This window comes from Sorex araneus, chromosome 11 (assembly GCF_027595985.1).
Source record: "Sorex araneus isolate mSorAra2 chromosome 11, mSorAra2.pri, whole genome shotgun sequence".
Lineage (NCBI taxonomy): Eukaryota > Metazoa > Chordata > Mammalia > Eulipotyphla > Soricidae > Sorex > Sorex araneus.
This window is the reverse complement of record NC_073312.1, coordinates 58,923,290-58,946,025: the sequence shown is the minus strand read 5'-3', so window position 1 is coordinate 58,946,025 and position 22,736 is coordinate 58,923,290. Positions and strand designations below refer to the sequence as shown.

The following is a 22,736-nucleotide window of genomic DNA, read 5'->3' as shown; positions in this document are numbered from 1 at the left end:
GCATGTGTTGTCTTGAGCCTCTTTCTTTTTAACCTCACCAGTTTTATTCTCAGGTCGGGACCGCTCATAGAACCTACCCAATTAGGAGCGCTTTCCACTATTGTTTCTCCGCGGGCCGGAGAGATTTCGGGGAAACTCGAACTGGACATCAATTTATATATAGTCCTGCTTCTCTCTTCACCCCACCGCTGACCAGAGCACAAATTTTGGGTTAATTTTTGGGGAGGGGTGCATGGGGCTAAGCCCAGCAGTGCACAGTGTTACTCCTGACTCCCGACTATGTTCAGGGATCACACCTGGTTGGGTTGGGGGACCATAAAAGGTGCCAGGGATCAAACCTGGGTCTGCCACTTGCAAGGCAAACATCTTACCTGTTGTACTATGACTCCAATCTCCTGCACCAATTTTTTTTTAATTTTTAAATTTTATTGAATCACTGTGAAATAGTTTCAAGCTTTCATGTTTGGGTTACAATCTCACAATGATCAAACACCCATACCTCCACCAGTGCACATTCTCCGCCACCAATATCCTGGGTATACTCCCCCTTTCCCACCCTCCCCCTACCTCTGTGGCAGACAATATTCCCCAAACTCTCTCTCTACTTTGGGGCATTATAGCTTGCCACACAGACACTGAGAGGTCATCATGTTTGGTCCATTATCTACCTTCGGCATGCATCTCCCATCCCAACTGGTTCCTCTAGCCATCATTTTCTTAGTGATCCCTTCTCTATTCCACCTGCCTTCTCCCTTCCGCTCATGAAGCAGTCTTCCAGCTATGGGGCAATCCCGCTGGCCCTTGTATCTACTGTCCTTGGAGCACCAATTTTTTAAGGTGGTGAAAGTCGAAGAACTCAAGCTTGATCTCTCACAGAGACCAACTGCTTATGACAAAAAAAATTCAGGAGTGTTTCATAGATCAAAAGTGATAGTGACTTCAAACATATGGTTTGTTCCCTCTCAGATGTTTGTCAAATTCTGCAGCTCTAAGAAGAAAGAGGTTAAAATTGTGAAATACAGAAAAGCAGCATAGGATTTCTTGGAGTTTATCTATACTGAGGAAACTGACGGTCTAGAGGCAGTGCATGATGCAGAAGGGCAAACCGCACACGTAGATTAATGATTAAGCTGCAAACCAGCCTTAACTCAGTGAAGCTCCTGGTTGCTTTAAGGTCATGTGCTTTTTGACCAACACAGGAGGAGGTAAGCCCTCTCTGGTCGAAAATAGCTTCTAGACTAATTTTGAACATTTCTATACATAATGTTTAGCTTTTGATAAAAGCACACCCAAAGGTGATTCAGTTCCTGACGTTAGTGGACAATGGACTCTAAAATAACTGAGGTGTTCAAGTAATAGAAAATTACAAAGGTGAAAAATAATAATTTTGGAAACACAGAAAGCTGAATAGTTGCTTTCTTTCTTTGTTTGGAGGCACACCCAATGGTGCTCAGGGCCTACTCCTAGCTCTGTGCTTAGCTCAACTCCTCACATTGCTCAGGGGACCATATGTGGTGCCAGTGATGGAATCAGAGTCAGCTACATGCAAGGCAAGAGCCGTGATCCTTGTACCATCTCTTTACATGCCCCCTCAATTTTTAAAAAACGAAATATAGTCCTATGTGTAGTACATTAAGAAACAAAACTGAGGTCAAAGCCTTTGATTGCAAAGCTGAGGTTACCTATGCAGGATGGAGAGCGGGTGTGCATGCAGTGGGGTGTGCAGGGATGCTGGAGGGACTTGAACACTTGGTAGTGGTGATGGTTCTGCTCTTTCGGTCACACCGAGTGATGCACAGGTGTGCATCATGGCTCATGCATTCAGGAATTACTCCTGGTGGTGCTCGGGGACCATACAGGATACTGGAAATCGAACCCGGGTCAGACGCATGCAAGGGGCAAATGCCCTCCCTGCTGTGCTATTGCTCCAGCCCCTGTAGTGGTGATGGTTCTGCAGGTTTCTTCCAGATCATGAACAGTTTTACTTTGTTTTATGTTACTGGTGCCCACTCAAGCAAATCGATGAACAATGGGATGACAGTGCTAAAGTGCTTATTTGTTAAAAAGAAATTTAATTGAATCATTAAGGGATAAACCCTTACAAAGCTGTTCATGATTAGGTTTCAGTTATAGTGTTCCAACACCCATCCCTCCACCGGTGTACATTTCTGAGCACCAGTGTCCCCAGTTTCCTCCCCATCACCCCTCAGCCCCACCCCCACATCTATGGCAGGCACTTCTCTCTATCTCTATCTCTGTCTGTCTGTCTCTGTCTCTCTCTCTCCCCCCTCCCCAACCCCTTTTGAGCATTGTGGTTTGAAATACAGATACTGAAATGTTATCAGGAATATCCCCTTACCTACTTTCAGCATTCAGTTCTTGTCCAACGTGATCATTTCCAGCTATTATTGTTATACTCTTTTCTTCTCTATCCTACCTACCATCCTCCCCACACACACTTGTGGTTGATTCCAGCCATTGACCAGTCCCCCAATCCCTATTTTTCCTGGCTGTGGATATTAGTTTTCTAATATATATTATGTATGTATACATATGTATTTATGTATTTATATGTGTATGTATACATATATATTTTACCACAAATGAATGCAGTCATTCTATATCTGTCCCTCTCCCTCTGACTCATTTCATTCAGCATGAGACCCCCCATGTCCATCCATTTATAGGCAAATTTCATGAGCTAATTTTTCCTAGCAACTGTATAGTATTCCATTGTGCAGATGTACCATAGCTTCTTTATCCATTCGTCTGTCCTCAGGCACTCAGATTCTGGCTATTGTGAAGATTGCTGCAATGAACATAGGAGCACAGATGGTGTTTCTACGGTGTGTTTTGGGGCCCCCACGGTATATTCCCAGAAGTGGTATTGCTGGGTCAAATACATATCATAAAAATTGATACAATTGTAAACTACAGTCAACATTTTTTAAAAGCTTTTTTTGTTGTTTTGAGAACACACCCTATAGTGCTCACTCCTGGCTCTGTACTCAGGGATCACTTCTGACTGGGTTCATGGAGATCATATGGAGTTCTGGGGATCAAACTAGTCTCTCCAGTATCATTAAAATAAACATTTTTAAATTAAAAAATGTAGTTATATAATTAAAAAATACGTCTAAACTTAACTACAATTGGATAGGTTTAAGAGTAATCAGATACAGAAGACAGAAATAATGAACTGGAAGAAAAAGTGAACACTAAATGTCCATATTACACATAAATATCTCCTCCTCCCCAGAATATGTTAGAAAATATGTGGGATACAATTGAAAGATCTAATATATTTTATAGTGGAGACCTACTGGGAATAAAAGGAATAGTGTAAAGGCTATATATGATTAAAGACTGGCACAGGTTGTCCCCAAATGATGAAAATATATGAAGCCATAGGCTCAGAAGCTCTGTAAACCTCAAGCATGATAAATAAAAAGAATAACACCTCAAAGCTACTACAAAAAATATTACAAGTAGAAAAAATAGACATACTATTTTTAAGGCAGCAACAATAAAAGAGCTGATTTTCAACAGTATTGTAGAATCAGCATAATTCTATGGTATCTTTAAAACACAGAAAAAACATATTAAGCTAGAATTTCATTCTCAGTAAAATTATCCAATGAAAACAAAAGCAAAGTGAAAAAAACCAGGAAAATGGGGTATTTGCCACTGGCAAATCTGCACTAAACGATTTAGTAAATAAATTATTTTAGTGAAATGAAGAATGACCTTAGATGGAAACATGAAAGTGAAACAAGAGCACTAGAAAAAGGAAATGCAGAGGTTAGTATACATAGAGTGGCACACAAAATAAAAGCATGAATGTCGTGTGGTATTTAACACATGCCAAGGAATAAATGCATAACAATAATAATGCAAAAGGTGGAAAAGGGTAATAGAGTCCAAGTGGTATAAGTTCTTTCATTACTGGGAAAATGATATTTGTAGTACGTTGGGTTAAACTATAAGTGAAAGGTGGGTTATTTAGTTTAGGATAATCACAAACATAAAAAAATACAAAAAACATCCAACAAGACATCAAAGGTAGAAATCGGACTGCTATAAAAATTGATTAATTCAGGGACCAAAGAAATAATACTAGTCGGGGTGGAGCTATACTGGGATTCTTGGTGGTGGAATATGAGCACTGGTGAAGGGATGGGTATTCGAGCATTGTATAACTGAGATTTAAACCTGAAAACTTTGTAAATTTGTAACTTTCCACAATAAAAAATAAAAAAAAAGAAATAATACTAGTAGTAGGGGATTTGAGCTGCACGCAGCTTATCCAGAGTCAATCTCCAGCACTAGATGATTGCCTGAGTCCAGCAGGAATAATCCCTGAGCACAGAGCCAGGAGTAACCCCGGAACACTGGCAGGTGTGGCCCCAAACCAAACACAAACTGAAGTAATCAATTTAAATAGATTGACAAAGAAGGCATGAAACAGGGAAAACATAAAACATGGCTCACCTAACACAGGAACATGGTAGAGTCTGTAATTCCATTAAGTGCAAATAACTAAATATTTCACTTAAAAGAGTAATAGACCATATTGGAAAACAATAAAACAAAACTCAGTTATATAATGAGTATAGGAGAAACATTTAAAAATAGACACAAAGAATCTAGTAAATAAAAATAAATAAAATGATAATAATTATTTTATTAATTATTTAATAAATAAATTAATTATTATAATTAATTCATAATTTATAAAATTATTATAAATAAAATTCATGCACTAGTAAATAAAAAAACTATATATTGGAAATACTAGTCAAAAATATAAGTCTAAGGGGCCAAAGCGATAGTACAGCAGGTAGGGCATTTGCCTTGCAAGTGACCGATCCAGGTTCGAACCCCATAGTCTCATATGGTCCTGAGCACTACCAGGAGTAATTTATGAGTGCAGAGCCAGGAGTAACCCCTGAGCATCACCAAGTATGACCCAAAGAGACCCCCCAAAATATGTGTAAGATTAATATTAACCTCTAGGAGAGCCCGGCTAGCTACCGAGAGTATCTCACCCACATGGCAGAGCCTGGCAAGCTATTCATGGCGTATTTGATATGCCAAAAACAGTAACAACCAGTCTCACAATGGAGACATTACTGGTGCCCACTCGAGCAAATCGGTGAGCAAAGGGATGACAGTGACAGTGTCACTGTTAATTAATATTAATATTAATTAATATTAATATTAATATATTAAAGTAGACTTTAAAACAAGGCATTACTGTAAACATTTCTTAATGAAAAAGGGGTCAGTTTGCCAGTAAGAAACCACAATTTTAGGTGTGTTTATAGTATGTGTGTATCCACAATCATAAAGAGAAAAGTTTAATGTCCATTGTTTTGTTTTGTTTTGTGGGTCACACCTGGTGGTGTTTGGAGGACCGTGTGGTACTGGAGATCAAACCCAGATTTACAGCATGCATATGTCATTCTTTTGTTGTTGTTGTTAGTTATGGGGCCACACCTAATCATGCTCAGAGGTTACTACTGGCTCTGTAAAGGAATTATTCCTAGTAGGGCACAGAGAACCATACGTGGTGCCAAGATCAAATCTGGGTTGGCTGCATGCAAGGTAAAAGCCCTCGCTACTATACTATTGCTCTGGCCTCCTCATATATCATTCTTAATTCTAAATTAAACAAATAGTATAGATACAATGAACACTGATTTAATTGAAATACTGTATAATATTTTTTCTCTGAGAGCCTGGCAAGCTACCGAGGACATACCACCCGTATGGCAGAGCCTGGCAAGCTACCTCTGGCGTATTCGATATGCCAAAAACAGTAACAATAACATGCTCTTCGTGTTCCTGGAGCGAGCAGATGCCATTGGGCTACATTAGCACACGGCCGGGACGAATGGAGACACTACCAGCGCCCGCTCGAGCAAATTGATGAGCAACGGGATGACTGTGACAGTGACTGTATAATAATTTATATTCTTTGCAAGTGTAACATTTATTAAAATTCACAACAGGTAAGGCACTTGTTATGAATCCTTGATCCAGGAGTAATTCTTGAGTGCAGAGCCAGGAGTGAGCTCTAAATATTACCGGATGTGACTTTCAAAGCTTTTTTTAAAAAAAGCTACAAAAAGTAGTAACTAGTAAACAGAAGTCAAAGAGATGGAAAACAAATATGTGAGAGAACATTCTTTTAATTGAATGTTGAAGGGTCAGAGAGATGTGTCAAAGGACTGGAGCACATGCTTTGTGTGTGGAAGCCCCACGTTCCGTCCCCAGAGTAGTCAGTCCAGTCTCCTAAACACCACCAGGCGAGATTCTTGAGTACATCCAGGTGTGGTCAGCAAAACAAAATCAAATGTTGGTTCTCTGAGAATTAATTAAATTGATAATCCATAACAAGGTCAGTCAAGAAAAAATATAAAATGCAAGAGGTAAATATTATAGTTAAAAAATACATTATGCATTTATGCCATCTAGATGGGCTATTTAAATTGAATTTGCTAATCCCCCCCAAAAAAACCTTGAAACAAAATAGCCGCCTGAATTATATCTAGTCTCATATATACTTGAGAACAAAAAGATTTATTTGTTAATAAAAGTCTTTTCACAAAGAAGACTCTAGTACAGATGTTTTCTGAGTATCCTTCAACACAAGGAAGAAATCATCAAAATATTACACACAAAATTTTCCAGAGAAAAGGGCCAGATATATATCTGAATATATATGTATATATATATAGAGAGAGAAGGCACTTTTTAGCTGAAAAAAATCCTTAAGTAATTTCTAAAAAAGGTTAGAATATTTTAGAACAGATTTTTGCCCAGAAATATAAGAATATTTGCATTTCAGTCCATGTAATTCTTACTATATTGATAAAAAGAATGATAAAAATAACAATGACTTTTTCTTTTTTATTAATGCATCATTGGTTTATAATACCATAGTATTTCAGGGGTACAACTTAACACTTCTATATGTGTATAGGATTCACTGCACTTACTATAAAGTCCTGTAATAAGATCTCTAATAAGACCTCTCTACCCTTCCTTCTACTCTTCCCATTCTCACTGGTAACCACCATAGTTTTTACCAAGTCTAGGAGTTAATTTTTTTTTTGCCAGTTTGTTTGCCTTAGTTCACAGTAACTATTTTGAGAGATGAAGAAAAAGCATTTGATTAAATTCAGTGATAAAAATATTTAATAAATCAGGAATAAAAGAGAGCTTCTGTAATGTAAACACCAATAATTAAAATAATGCTTTCCATTAGGAACAAAGGCTACTATTTCTATTCAGCATGATATCAGAGGCCACATTTAATTCAAGCACAGTGAAAGATTGAAAATAAATAAATGAAGTCATACTGTTTATAGGTAACATGATTAAGTGTAAAATCTTTTAAATATCTACATTTAAAAGGTGAATGAAACACTGTTGCATAAACAGGTGAATAAAGCAAAAATGTTTTTCATAGCAATTATGCAAATAGAAAAGGATATATAGTTTTTATAAGTTTGAAAAAATAGGTACCTAAGAGTCTAATGAGAAATATGCAAGGCTGTTTGCTACACAGGAGGAAAAATCCTACAACCAATTAGAAATTAAAGATGCCTTGGGACTGGAACTACAGTACAATAGGTAAGGCACTTGCCTTATATGTGGCTGACCTAGGTCCAATCCCCAGCACCTCATATGGTCCCCTGAACCAGCTAGGAGTGATCCCTGAATGCAGAGCAAGGAGCAAGCTGAGACCCACTGGTGTGACCCCAAAACAAAATTTTAAAAGATGACCTAAGTTCATTGAATGAGATATAGATAGATAGGTACATACATAGATTGATAGAGATATTCATGGAATAGATGTTTCAATAAGATGTAATGACATCAACTTTTTTATTTTGGAATCTTGGGGGCATCTATAATTTATGGTTGGGGCAGGCTTGCAGCTGCTTCAACCAACATACTACAGCAGAAGTCAAACTGTGTGACTTTAAAAGCTATTATAAAAAATCATGCAGTTTATGCTTCCAGACACTCTACTAGACTATCAACTAAGCCAGAGCCCCACGCTTGCTGATGACGGGAAATAACCATCCTCTTCGGTTTTTTTCCCTTTGTCAGACAGCGTGGCGATTACTAAACAGGCGTGAACTCGGTGGCGCGGGGCAAGGGGGAAAAAGAAAAGTTATGTAACAAACAGCAGGACTTAATATCTCTATATGCTTAGTAATGGAGAATTATCAAATGCCTCATTGGCAATAGGACTGTCTTTTTCTTTTTGGGGGGGAAACCCCAGCAACGGTAGGGAGTTGTGTGTTGAAACATGGAATGTAATCGAGATAAGCGCAAATGAAGTGAAACTTATCACGTACAAGGGTTGGGACTAGGGAGGTGGGAGGGGGCGGCAGATATACTGGGGGGGTTGGGGATGGAAGATGGGCACTGGTGAAGGGAGGGGTGTTTGAATATTGTATAACTGACATAATCTTGAGAACTTTGTAACCCTCCACTTGGTGATTCAATAAAAAAAAAAAATCATGCAGTTTAGACACACAGTTTCTATTATATTTCTTTTTCTTCTTTTTTTTTTTTCTTTTTGGGTCACACCCGGCGATGCACAGGGATCACTCCTGGCTCTGCACTCAGGAATCACCCCTGGCGGTGCTCAGGGGACCATATGGGATGCTGGGAATCAAACCCCGGTTGGCCACGTGCAAGGCAAACGCCCTACCAGTTGTGCTATTGCTCCAGCCCCTCTATTATATTTCTAACATAAAGCCAATAATTGCTTCCTTAGGATAAAACACACTTTTATACTTCCACAGGCCTATTTAGATTCTCCTCTTAAATTTTCCTTAACTCCCTTCACCCTTAGTAAATTTTACATTAGTACAATTTATCTAGGACTGGAGTGATAGCACAGTTGGTAGGGTGTTTGCCTTGCAGGCGGCCAACCCAGATTTGATTCTTCCATCCCTCTTGGAGAGTCTGGCAAGCTACCGAGAGCATCCTGCCCGCATGGCAGAGCCTGGCATGCTACCTGTGGCATATTGGATATGCCAAAAACAATAACAACAAGTCTCACAATGGAGATATTACTGGTGCCTGCTCAAGCAAATCGGTGAACAATGGAATGACAGTGACAGACAGTGCTATGATTTATCTATTTCATGTAAATCTTAAAATGTATTAGCACATAGAGACTGAGCACAGCGGCCACTCAACACCTTTATTGCAAACCACAACAGCTAATTAGAGAGAGAAAACAGAAGGGAATGCCTTGCCACAGTGGCAGGGTGGGGTGGGGGGGAGATGGGATTGGGGAGGGTGGGAGGGACACTGGGTTTACGGGTGGTGGAGAATGGGCACTGGTGAAGGGATGGGTTCCCGAACTTTGTATGAAGGAAGTATAAGCACAAAAGTGTATAAATCTGTAACTGTACCCTCACGGTGATTCTCTAATTAAAAATAAATAAATTTAAATAAAAAAATGTATTAGCACAAAATTATATTTTTTTAAATTTATATACCTATAAAGTTTTTCAAAACTTTTTAATCAATTTATCATTGATTTAGAATTTTATGAACTTCCAGGCGATTTTTTACCTATATGTATAATCTATCTACCTATGTGTTTGACACCACCTTCACAATAAAATAAAAAGAGAAATCTAATCGCTTCTCGGCCTTTTGGCTAAGATCAAGTGTAAAAATAGAAATATATCTCAAATATGAGATGAAAAAAAAACATAGTAAGGGAACAACAGATGGTCAAAGTCAGAACTGTAGAGTTTGTCTACAGAACTGAGTTTACATGGTGGAGCGAGGGGTCCTTGGATACTGGTAGAGGGAAGAGAGCTCGCTGGCGGTGTTGGAATGATGGATCCATGAAAAGGATGATTAACAATATTGCAAATCTTGGTACCTAATAAAGACTATTTTAAAAAAGAAAAGAAAACAAAAACAAAAACAAAAAGCCATGCAGGTTATCCTTGTCTGGGAACATCTGCTATCCAGGTGTTCGCCCTTGCAGTGAGGCACTCACACCACACAGAATAACCACAACTATGTGTTCCACAGGCAATTGTAGTTCAGATGCCAAAATCCTGTTGAAGAAGCCCCAAATTATTTCAGTCCCTCACTGATTGAGTCGCCCCCCCAGCCAAGGCTCTAAGTATTGCGGCCAGACAAGCCATCCCTACAACGCTCCCTTCCCATTACTGACCCAACAGAACCCATCAGGGTAATAAAATCGCTCCTTTGAGTCAGTTTTGCATGGCTCGTGATTCAGCCATTGATAATCAGAATAAAAGAGAGCAACTTTGTCAAAATTGCACTATGGATCCAGTATTATCTCAATTAAAATCTCAGGAGAAAGGGCAGCACTGATCCTAAAGTGTATTTGGAGTTACGAAAGCGACATGACCATTTCGAAAGGAAACAAGTTGTAAGGTCCAGACTTCCCAATTTCAAAACTTATTATACTCTAAAGGAGATGTGGTTCAGGGACTGCCCATCTCTTTCATTTGTGTGGCCCTGGGTTCAATCCCCAGCACCAGAGAGGTGTGGGGATGAGGTGCAGGGAACAGACTATAGTAATCAAAATAGTGTGACTGGCATATTTAAATGAAGAGAACAAGAGAAAATAATTGGGAGTCTAGATATCAAAGAAGGGTACCCAGATCCCCCAAAGAGAGAGTGGTTTTTTCAACTCATGGTGCCTGCCTGACTGCTTACTGGGTCGGCTCTCTTGGCATAAATCTAACTTGGCTTTGGGAATTTTCCCAAAGTGATAAAGTCGATCTGCTGAGCTAGCCTAAGTTTATAAAATAAACAATGTAATTAATGATGAACATTTGCTTTGCTTCTGGGAGATCAGAATTTCAGTGAGCTTACATAATTACTTAATGCCCACTAACTAAATGAGGCTTATGCATTTTAATTGGCTTTCCTAGAAACTATGCAAGTTACTCCATTTCAACATCGGAGGTGTCATGTGACCCCCTTCAGAAAGAGCAATAGGAAGTTGAAACATTAATCCCCTCCCCCCACCTCACCTCCGCCCTTCAGATTCTGCCTAAACTCTTTCCTTCTGATTCAGCTTTGTAACTTGGCCTTGTTATTATAATAAACCTTAGGTGTGAATTCTTCTGTTGACACACTGAATGCATGATGGTCATGGGACCGCCAAACGAGTATGTCATATGTGCGAACACAAATGGTATCACAACTGTTCCTCCAACATATATACTGGTTATAATACACATACACATTCATATGCAACCCAATGTGATCTATTGCACTAAAGAGTTCTTGTTTTCTCCCATCAAGTAAATGATAGGAGAAAAGAACAGCTCAGACTTATACATGTGCTAGTGTAGTAAAAGCAACTTCTTCCCCAGGTAAGACATAGCACTGTAGCACTGTTGTCCTGTTGTTCAACGATTTGCTCCAGTGGGCACCAGTAACGTCTCCATTGTGAGACTTGTTGTTACTGTTTTTGGCATATCGAATACGCGATAGGGATCTGCAAGGCAAACACTCTACCTGCTGTGCCATCACTCCACTAAAGGGAAATCATTTTCCTCCCAAAGGAATTAAGAGCGATCTGAATGAAGACAGCACAGCACCTTGGTTGTGAGTCCTCCCCGCAGCTCGATTAGGAAGCAGGCAAGCATGCACTGGCTGCTCCTGGCTGCGGGAGATAGACCGCACCCTGCTCATCAGCAGGATGGACTCAGCCTCAGCAGGTAAGACATAATTCTACCTAAATGAGTCAAAACTAAGAGAGTGCTAAGTAAACTTTTAAAGAGACATATTTTACAAAAATGCCACCAATGATAATCTTTTTTGGGTAAATATTCCATCTTCTTACTAGTTCAGTTACTATTTAAAATCACTGAAGTGGGCCAGAGAGATCGTGTAGTGGACAGTGCTTTCCTCGCAAGGGACTGACCTGAGTTCAATGCCTGGCACCACATAAGGTTCTTAGGTTTTCCAAGCCCTGCCAGGAATGATTCCTGAGTGCAGGGCTAGGAGTATGAAGCTGGATGTAACCAAAAAATGAATTAATAAACTCACAATTTCACATAACAGAAGAAATTTAAATGCAACAATACAAATAAGTGATGTAATATATACTTTTTGGTTGTCACCAGAACACTTTTACATTATAATTTATTTCTGCAGCCAACATCATCAGCTGCCACAAATGTTATCAGCACTATTTAAGACTCCTGTGAAAGCATATCAATGACAGTTTCAGGAGTTCACATCATTCTGTAAAGACCCTGCCCCCCCCATCACCACCATGCTCTGCAAAAAAGACTATAAAACTTTTTTTTCACAAATGAGATAAATCTCTACCTGCTGCATTATTTGCATTTGTTTTGTGGCCACACCTGGTAGCATGGGAGGTTTGGTGGGGAGGCAGTGGGGGGATGGGGATGAGGGGTGGAGGTGGGGAGGAAGTTTATTCCCTACTATCAACTCTGCATTCAAGAGTTGCTCCCAGCAGTGCTCTCCAGGGACATGTGATGAACTAGGGTATTTTGCATGCAAAACATGTAATGAGCCCTTTGACCTAGCTCTTTAGCTCCTGCTTTCTTATTTGCAGAATACAGCTATCAGAACAGTAAAAAAGAAGTATGGGGGCCGGAGTGATAGCACAGCGGGTAGGGCGTTTGCCTTGCACGCGGCCGACCCAGGTTCGATCCTCGGCATCCCATATGGTCCCCCAAGCACCGGCAGGAGTAATTCGCTGGGTGTGACCCAAAAAGCAAAAAAAAAAAAAAAAAAAAAAAAGTATTATCATTATTATTTTGCTTTTTGGGTCACACCCAGCAATGCTCAGGGGTTACTCCTGACGGTGTTTGGGGGACCATATGGGATGCTTGGAATCAAACCCGGGTCGGCCACTTGCAAGGCAAATGCCTACCGGCTGTACTATCACTCCAGCTCCAAGAGAAGTACTGTTTTAAAAGGGGAAACTCACCAATAATTTGTATTACACTTTAGGACTATGACTTTGCAATTAAATTTGCTTTAAAGGAAAATCTTTTGGGGCCAGGTGGTACAAAGGTTAAGGTGTTTGCCTAGCATAGTGCTACAGCCACCATTCTGGTTGAAATTCTGGCACTATATACAGCCTCTGAGCACAGAACCAGGTGTTGTCTCAGAATACAACCAGGTTTAGCCCCAAACACACAAAGATACAAAAAAAAGAGAGAGAAAGAAAACTCTTTTGAAAGAACAACACAATGGAATAAACTTTTAAAATTCAGACTTGTTATTATTTAATATTAATAATCACAAAAGATTTGAACTAGATAAGCAATTCTGTGTGTGTGTAACAGACAAAATTCAGTATCTGAATACACAAAAGACGTGGTTAAAGCATTACTCACATTTCTATAGCTAATAAACACTGATGATTCTACCACAGAACTCAAAATTTATCATTGAATAAATGGATCCAAGTCTAGTTCAAAATAACTAACAAAAATTATATCATTTGAACCCAAAAATCTCCTTTGATCTGAAAGTTTATTTCCCTACTCTTCCACCTTATAAAACTGTAGGAGTAGTCTAGAAATGCTACTAGTATCAATGAATGAACAAATCATGGTGATAAAATAAATGTAAAACTACTATGGTATTTTTAAAAAATTACTTTTGAATATTAACTTAGTATTGCCCTTGTGCTACACCTATCACCTAAAACCTTTTGATGCTCTGAAGTTTAATAAGTAGTTGATTTACGAAAGAAATTAAAAATTTTTTCCCAACTTTTATTTTTCATGGAGGGGTGATGCTGAAGAACTTAAAACAACAAAGAATAGCTGTAAAACCTGTACTTCAGGAATAACTGACTCTTGAGATAATTGGGCCATGAACGAAATGCCCTTACAGCTAGTATCATACTGACTTATTGCATGTGGCAGTTACTAATATCCAGAATCCAATCTCAATAGGGTTTCCAACTGTGTACCAAGAGGTATGATGCTAAATCTCCAAAAGATTACCTACTTCATTTTAAGTAGGTCCTCAATTTGGTAATCTATAAAGATTAAAGCAACTGGCTTCAGATTTTAACTGATGTACTCTTTGTTAAGATTAAGAGAACATAAGATTAAGACAACATATCTAAAACGGTGATCTGACTGATTATGCCAACGCTAAATTCTTTCAGATTTTTGAGTTAATTATGAGAATCTGTGCTCACTCCGTGGGCACTGATTTTACAATTCAGATATAGGCAAAAGCAAACAAGAGTTAGGCAAGTTTCAAAAACTTTAATAAAGAAAAAAAGACACTTCCAAAAATAAATGCCACACAAATAAAAGTTTAAAAAAAAGGCGATATTCAAGAAACAGAACTCATTCACTCTCAAAATATACTAAATACTTAAATCTAATGATGTCAAGTGTTTAAATTCTGGGCAAAAGAGCTTATAATAATATAGCTAGTAGTGTTTTTCATATGGCTGTTTCAAGATATCACAATATAGTTATTTTTTAAGTCTATATTTTCTTAAACATCCATTTCACAATTCATTTAATTATTTTACATTCATTAAGAAACACATATTTACTAACAATGGGTTATTTTGTGCTTTAATAATAATGAACCGTGGTAAAATACTTCAGTGATTTAAATGCTTTGCTAATGACTACACCCATCACAGATTCTTGCACACTTAAACAGCTACTGCGATAATCAGAAGAACTACAACTCTTCTTAAATATAACGTAATTCACTCATTTGGTAAGCATGCTAATAATCAAAGAGATGCATTTTTCCTCAAGTCAAAACAAAGAACTTTCTAGATTTTTTTTACAACCTGTAAATATAACCTACTTATTTAAATCACTTTTAACTCGCAATTGATAAAAACAGAGGAAATAGCATTTTAGAATTTTCTTTATAATTTCTATTAGTAAAAAACGGACACCCTCTTTCAAATTATGATGACACTAAGATTCTATGTTAGAAATTCTAGATTTTAAAACATGAAAAAATACAATGTCAGTTATACTTAAAGGGGCATTTTAATAAGTCTAATTATTCTACAGGCCCAACACTTTTCTTCAACAAAGCCTTATCCTCAAAATAGCAAATAATCAATTTTAGACATGATACAAGAAAAACCCTAATTCTAATTTCTTCCATAACAAGGATCAAAGACTATCATCCTGTAAATTGATAATTTGGTAAGCAGATACAAATCTAAATCAGTAATATTTATATAATTATAATTAATACTGAATACAATAAACCATTAGTTTGACAATTTGGAATTAAATTTCATGCAATTTTTTATATAGTGCTTTGATTCTCACTGATAGATAATTTTTAACTTTTTAAGTAATCAAGACAAATAGTAGAAAAAGCATTTTATTTATATGGAAAAAAGCTACATTAGGATCTGTAAAAGGTGTCAATATTGCCTATACAAAAAAAAATTCAAATGTGAAGAGCAACAAAATAGTTTACACATCATCCTACTTAGCAGTGCAATTAATTCACATTGCCATAAAGTCAAGTATAACAAAATCAAAAACAAGTATTTCTCCATAATCAATATATTGAGAATTACAGTGTAAAGATCATTCAGGTTTAAGAAATCTGTAACTGATCTACAGAATACCTAAGACAAGGAAGACCATTAATTATCAACTGTTGGGCTTTTTCAATACTGTTCACAGAAAAAAAGGAATACATTGACATACATGTAAATAGAATATATTTAGTCTATACAATAAAAAAATACAAATTATAAAGTGAGCTAACAAAGAATGAAATTTGAATGTAGATTTATAAAACATATCTTAGACAACACATACAGTATTCCTCATGTAAAAACATCTAGATTCAGCAAAAAATAATTTGGTTGCTTTTCAGATGCATGTAGATCTTGTAAGCTGAAGATGCAGATGTCCAAGTATCTTAAAAATCATAATAAATGTCTTTCTCAATGCATACAAAATGATAAATGCTCTCATCACAGTCTTAAGGATATTTTTGGAAGGTTGTTTTGTCTTGCTTCGGAAATACATTTAAAATGGGTAAAAAAATCAAAGGGTCTCATGGTACAATGAAACAGTAAACAGTACTCAATTTACTGCTAATGTTGGAAGAAACCTAGATTTTACAGTACTCTGGTATATATGATTTTTTTTTGATTTTACATTGCATATTTCTGAGTCCATTCTCTTGCATGTCTGTTGTATCTGTAAGCATACAAAAGAGATATAGTAAAAATATACTAAAAAAACTTTGCAATATTTATCTATATAAAATGAAAAGATTTATCTGTATTCTCTTAAGATTAGTCGAAACAATCACAAACATGTCAATAACTGGGTCAATGTAATTTTTGGCTCATGTATATTTGAAGCAAAGAAATTTTTTTAAACTAATATAATTCTCTACAACCTGTATGAAAATATATCTATATTGCAAATAACAAAAAGAAACAAGTTAATACAGATCTATGAGTCCACTCTGAGAAGTAACAAAATGAAACTGATACTGTTTCATCTTGTTACTTCTGAGAAGTAACAAATGAATGAACAGTATCAGCAAGATGAAACAGGTTGAAAACTATGGCAGTTTCAGGAGGATTGCCCCATAGCTGGAAGACTGCTTCATGAGTCGAGGAGAGAAGGCAGATGGAATAGAGAAGGGATAACTAGAAAATGATGGCTGGAGGAACCAGTTGGGATGGGAGATGCATGCCGAAAGTAGATAATGGACCAAACGTGATGACTTCTCAGTGTCTGTGTTGCAAGCTATAATGCCCCAAAGTAGAGAGGGAGTATGGAGAATACTGTCTGCCTTTGAGTCAGGGGGAGGGTGGGAAAGGGGGGGTATACCCGGGATATTGGTGGTGGGGATTATGCACTGGTGAAGGGATGGGTGTTTGATCATTATGAGATTGTAACCCAAACATGAAAGCTTGTAACTATCTCATGGTGATTCAATAAAATTAAAAAAAAAAATTAAAAAAAAAAAAGAAAACTATGGCAGTTTTTAGGGAGATTTAGGGATAACTTCTTTACTGGAAGGAGATAATGAATACAAATAATCATTTCCAATTACCAAATTCTTTCATCTAATGTTTCAAGTTATGTATAATTCTTTCTTATCATTCAAAGAGGACAGACAGTGCAAAGGCAGAATGTATACTAGTAAGTTATTTAATAAAGGATTAAACAGTGTAGAAAATAGTACTTTTCATGAGGGGCTGGAGTGATAGCACGGTGAGTAGGGCATTTGCCTTGCACGCGGCCGACCCGGATTTGATTCCCAGCATCCCATATAGTCCCCTGAGCACCGCCAGGGGTAATTCCTGAGTGCAGAGCCAGGAGTGACCGCTGTGCATCGCCAGGTATGACCCAAAAAGCAAAGAAATAAAAATAAAAAAATTTTTAAAATAGTACTTTTCATGAAAAAAAAAAAAAAACTACTAGAGGCCAGAGAGACAGCACAGATGGCAGGGTGATTATGTTGCAAGCAGTTCAGTCCCTGGCACTCCAGGTGGCCCCTCAAGCCCGGCAGGAGTGATCCCTGAGCACAGAGTCAGGAGTAAGTCCTGCACACTTCTAAGTGTGGCCCCCCAAATCAAATAAATAAGACTAATAAATGTTGATAAACTTTCTATTGAAATATAGGAGGATAATAAGTATAATTAAATGTACTTAAATATATTGATAATTAGCTTCGGTTATTATACAGAAATGCATTCTAACAGAAACTAATATAAGTAAACAACTTACTTTTCTTTGTCTGATTTATAGATCTGTGCAATATCTGGTACTAAGGGATCATCTGGATTAGGATCACAAAGTAGAGAACATATGGACAATAAAACTAGATTTAAAAGAGAACACTGTATTAGATAACAATCATTCTACTTTACACAAAATACACACATGAAAATAATTCTACTGTGAATATAAAAATGTATTTACAAGGAAAATTCAAATGACAGATCAAATCACATTGCACACTAACACTGGCAGATAGCATATAGCATTACTTTTTTAACTTCTAAAATTAACATTCAACATATCATACAAAATTATCAAAACTTTTGAAGTCTGGGCTTGCTCTTCAAGCTCGAGTTCTCCCTTGAACACATACCTCTTCTGTTTGTCTCTGCTCCTTTGCTTGCCTATTTTCGTTCTGGAGAAGCCTGTGTTCTGTCTTAAACACATACTGCTCTTTCTCTCCCCTTACATCTTTTAAAATAAGTTTTAGGGCTGGAGCAATAGGACAGCAGGTAGGACGTTTGCCTTGCACATGGCCGACCCGGGTTCGAATCCCAGCATCCCATATGGTCCCCCGAGCACCGCCAGGAGTAATCCCTGTGTGCATGAGCCAGGTGTAACCCCTGTGCATCGCCGGGTGTGACCCAAATACCAAAAAAAAAAAAAAAAATCAACAAAAATGATTTCACTTTACCCGAAAACTCTTTTGAAGTTTAAGTCCTATTTGAATCCTACTATTTAATAACTGTGAATCCCCAAAGGAACTATGAAATATCTTTTTTTTTTTTTGGTTTTTGGGTCACACCTGGTGATGCACAGGGGTTACTCCTGGCTCTGCACTCAGGAATTACTCCTGGCAGTGCTCGGGGGACCATATGGGATGCTGGGATTTGAACCCGGGTCGGCCACGTGCAAGGCAAATGCCCTACCCGCTATGCTATCACTCCAGCCCCAAGGAACTATGAAATATCTTTAAGTTCAAGAGTTCTCTACAGAAAATATTTTGAATAACACATACATACCAGAAATGGCATACACTATTGTTTGGGGGCCATACCTGGCAGTGCCCATGGGTAAGTTCTCTCTGCACTCAGGAATCACTCCTGGTAGGCTGCGTGGAACCACATGGAATGTTGGGGATCTAACCCAGGTCAGCCACTTTAGGTAAGCACCCTACCCACTGAACTCTCTCCCTAGCATCCAATTTTGTATTTTAATAATAATTTTTAAATTATTTTAAAATATTTTCAGTAAGTAGACTATTTAAAAAGTCTACTTACTGAAAAAAAAATCTGTGTTCTAATCAACATAAGATCAATTCAAATTACAGTAAACAGTCCAAATATTTCAAGCATTGTGCTCAGTTTATTTATTTATTTTTAGCTTTTTTTTTGGGGGGGGGGTCACACCCAGCGATGCTCAGGGGTTACTCCTGGCTCATGCCCTCAGGAATTACTCCTGGCGGTGCTTGGGGGACCATATGGGATGCCGGGGATAGAACCCGGGTCGGCCACGTGCAAGGCAAACGCCCTACCCGCCGTGCTATCGCTCCGGCCCCGCATATTTTAAAAGACATATAAGAACAGAAAAAATAATTGTTTCCTGCCATATTACAGCAAATATATATGTATAGTTAAACTTGGGGGGAAATCCAAGTATCTGAAAAAGGAGACAAGAGCTGGTTTGCTCATTTGCAACCCCTGTGCATCGCCGGGTGTGACCCAAATACCAATTGGCTCCAATTGTATGGCATCAGTCCTTAGGGTTTCATGGCATCTTTCATACAATCTTTCACCTTCACCCTTTTCTATGATGTTCCTTTATATTGTCCTACTCTTATAAATCCAAAGAAAACTTTTTTAAAAAGTGTGTGTGTGTGTGTGTGTGTGTTGCTGGGGGAGGTAATCAAACTCAGTAACTATACATGCAAAGCATACATTCTAAGATTGGAGCAACATGCCCTTCCTGCAAGAGCTGATTCTTAAATGACAGTATTTCATTCATTATCAATCTTCCAGTGAAATTTCAAACCCTGTATATTAAACCAACATAGCATTGAAGCTTATATCTACAGAAATTTATAAAAGAACTGCAAATCTTATATAACGAGGTTAACTCATTATGAGAGTCAAAGAAAGAGATTATGAGATTCAAAGGAAGACATTTAAAATATATACAAGTAAAAAATGTACAAAAGCATGAGCAAAGTAGAGGCAGTCTTGTCAAATAAGAACAAAATTCCTCATTTCCCCATTCCTGCTGTCTAGTCATCTGTCCTGATTTTACTATTTTGCACACAAACCAAATATTTTAACATAAGAAAAAGGTAGTAATATTTAACATTAACTTGAGTACTTATTATGTGCCAGGTGCATAGTGACCCTGTATCGTAACACTATTATAATCCCCATTTTATATGAAGCAAATGAAGATGATTACAATCTTAAAGGACAGTTTCCAGAAGCCAGGAATACTAATTATTCCTTATAAAAAGCTACCAATGTCTGGAGATAAGTGCTCAACATCTGGCAGTCTGCCATTTCTTTTATATGTATAAGTACTTAGCTACTTTGCCAGATGACATTCGTTCTGTGGTATCATTCCAGGAAGGAGTATATTAACTGAATAATCCTTTAACTTAAAATCTTTCAGATATCTAGTGCTTAACTGTAAACTATATGAAAGATTTTTAAAAGGACAGGACAGCCTAAAAACTTTTTTGTTTCCTTTTTGGTTTGGGGCCACACGCGGTATACTCAGGTTACTCCTGGCTTTGCACTCAGCAATTACTCCTCCTCGTGCTTGGGGGACCATCGGGGATGTTGGGATAGAACCTGGGTCAGCCCATGTGCAGGAAAAGTGCCCTACCAGCTCTATATTATCTCTCTGGTCCCAAGATAATATTTTAAAGAAGATGTTAGGCCAGAAAAATTGCCATTTATAAAATCAAGTACCTGAAATCAGTATAACGTTGATCTTGGTTCTTATAAACCTTAGTTTTTAAAAACCTTATACTTAGGTAACATTTATAATTTTTTTTTTAAAAAGTTGTGACCATGGATTCCCTCTAAGTGCTTAGGAAGAACATAATTATTTTAAATTTTATAAATACAGAAGACTACCAAATTATCTCAGGTGCAGATGCTTATTCAAAATAGTATTTCCGACTATCAGGTTCTCCTTTGTTAGAACTAGGAGGGCTGGTATAACAAACAGTATTGGCTAATAAAGTGAGTTCAGATGGCTTTTCTATACGTGATAACTTAGCAGAATAATGCTATATATCTGTGAAATTTGAGAATCTCAAGGATTGTGTAAGTCATAATAATGGTAGTGATTTATTCAAAGTTTAGATTCACATGCCCTATGAAAATTAAAGCGTGGAATGTGTCTTTCATTTTCAATCACCCTGCCAGTCTAATTTGCGACATAAGGTAAAACTTGTCAAATTTCTTATGCTAACAAGTCTATTTAATAAATGGAACCACTATTTAAAAATTTTTATTTTTACTTCTTTTGTTTTGTTTTGTTTTGTTTGGAGGCTGTACCTGGCAGTACTCGGGGCTTACTCCTGCCTCTGCACTCAGGGTTCATTCCTGATGGGCTCAGAGAACCTAGGATTGAACCCAGGTTGGCAGCACGCAAGGCAAGTGCCTTACCTGCTGTACTATTATTGCTCAGGCCCCTTTTCTTACTTTCTTTTCCCCTTTAAAGACAATGTGCAATCTAAAGGTATAATATGTCCCAAACTTCTAATTCTAACATTTTAAACTTCTTTCATTTCATCATTTAGAACTGCCCATCATTTTACCCTCGCTGCAAATTAACTGCTAAGGAAGGATAATATAAGAGCTATGAAAGTAATAAAAAATTGAAACAGAAAATAACCCTGTAGATGGTTTCTTTTAAACTTTAGTCCCTAAAGTTCTGTTTCTTTTTACTGCATTACTTTTACCAACTGTTACAAATATGATAAATGAAATTACCTTTTGACACAGTCAGAGCAGGTGACCACTGCGATCTCAGAATATCGAGACAAATACTTCCATTACTGTTTATGTTTGGATGGTAGATTTTTGTTGTGAAAGCAATCTAAACATAAAGAAAAAAAATGACAAACCATAAAGAATGAACAAGACCAATCAATATGCTCTAGGGTAAAATGTCCTCAATTTTATGTGACCTTAGGACAAAATATATTCAATATAAATGAAATGAGCTTCTATATTATATACATTAGAAATATTTATTTATTTTTTGATTTGGGGCCAAACCCAGTGGTACTCAAGGCTTATTCCTGGCTCTGCACTCAGGGATCACTCCCCAGAGGAGCTCAGGGGACCAACAAATAAATAAATAAATATGAGGTACCAGGGATTGAACCTGGGTCTGCTGGGTGTAATGTCCTACCCACCATACTATCTCTCTGCTCTTCATACACGTTATTTTTAGCTACCAGAATGTGAAAACAAACGCGTAAAAATTGATTTTCTACTCTAGTTATATGCCTTATTCTCTCAAGGAATTTTTTAGTATCAAATAGTTTACAATAGTATAACTGGTTGAGTAATTAAACAACCAAAGCAAACAACCAGGATCTCCTAAAGCAATCCTTTTTTTGAGTCAATTATCAATAATACTGAAAGTGACACCTGGATCTAAAAGAGGGTATAATTCCATTCCAGGGGAGAGATGAGGGATCTCAGCTTGTGAACTGCCATAAGAAATTCACTAAGAGATTTAATCTTCCAGATGAAATATTAGATATTTCATATAATACTAACCATGTGTTTTAGAAACCTAAAATAATTATTTCCAGAGTGACAGATTTGCTAGCGAGCCTCTCTTCTCGGTATCTCATCTGTTTGTTTTCTCTTTAAATCTAATCTAAATTTCATAAAAACATGTCTTTATCTCTCCTAACATATTAAATACAGACACGGGGCTGGAGCGATAGTA

The 22,736-nt window shown here is 37.4% G+C and overlaps 1 protein-coding gene across 1 annotated transcript in view; it reads right to left on the bottom strand.

Annotated features, from left to right (window-relative positions):
- Nucleotides 1-14,277: 14,277 nt before the first annotated feature.
- UBE2D1 (ubiquitin conjugating enzyme E2 D1) overlaps nt 14,278-22,736 on the bottom strand; it is a 33,928-nt gene continuing 25,469 nt past the window's right edge. The window contains exons 5-7 of the mRNA XM_055119500.1: nt 21,764-21,869; nt 17,784-17,877; nt 14,278-16,235 (exon numbers count right to left, since the gene is read on the bottom strand). Coding sequence (XP_054975475.1) covers nt 16,190-16,235; nt 17,784-17,877; nt 21,764-21,869 — 246 coding nt within the window. The 3' untranslated portion in view covers nt 14,278-16,189. The remainder of the gene's footprint in view (nt 16,236-17,783; nt 17,878-21,763; nt 21,870-22,736) is intronic.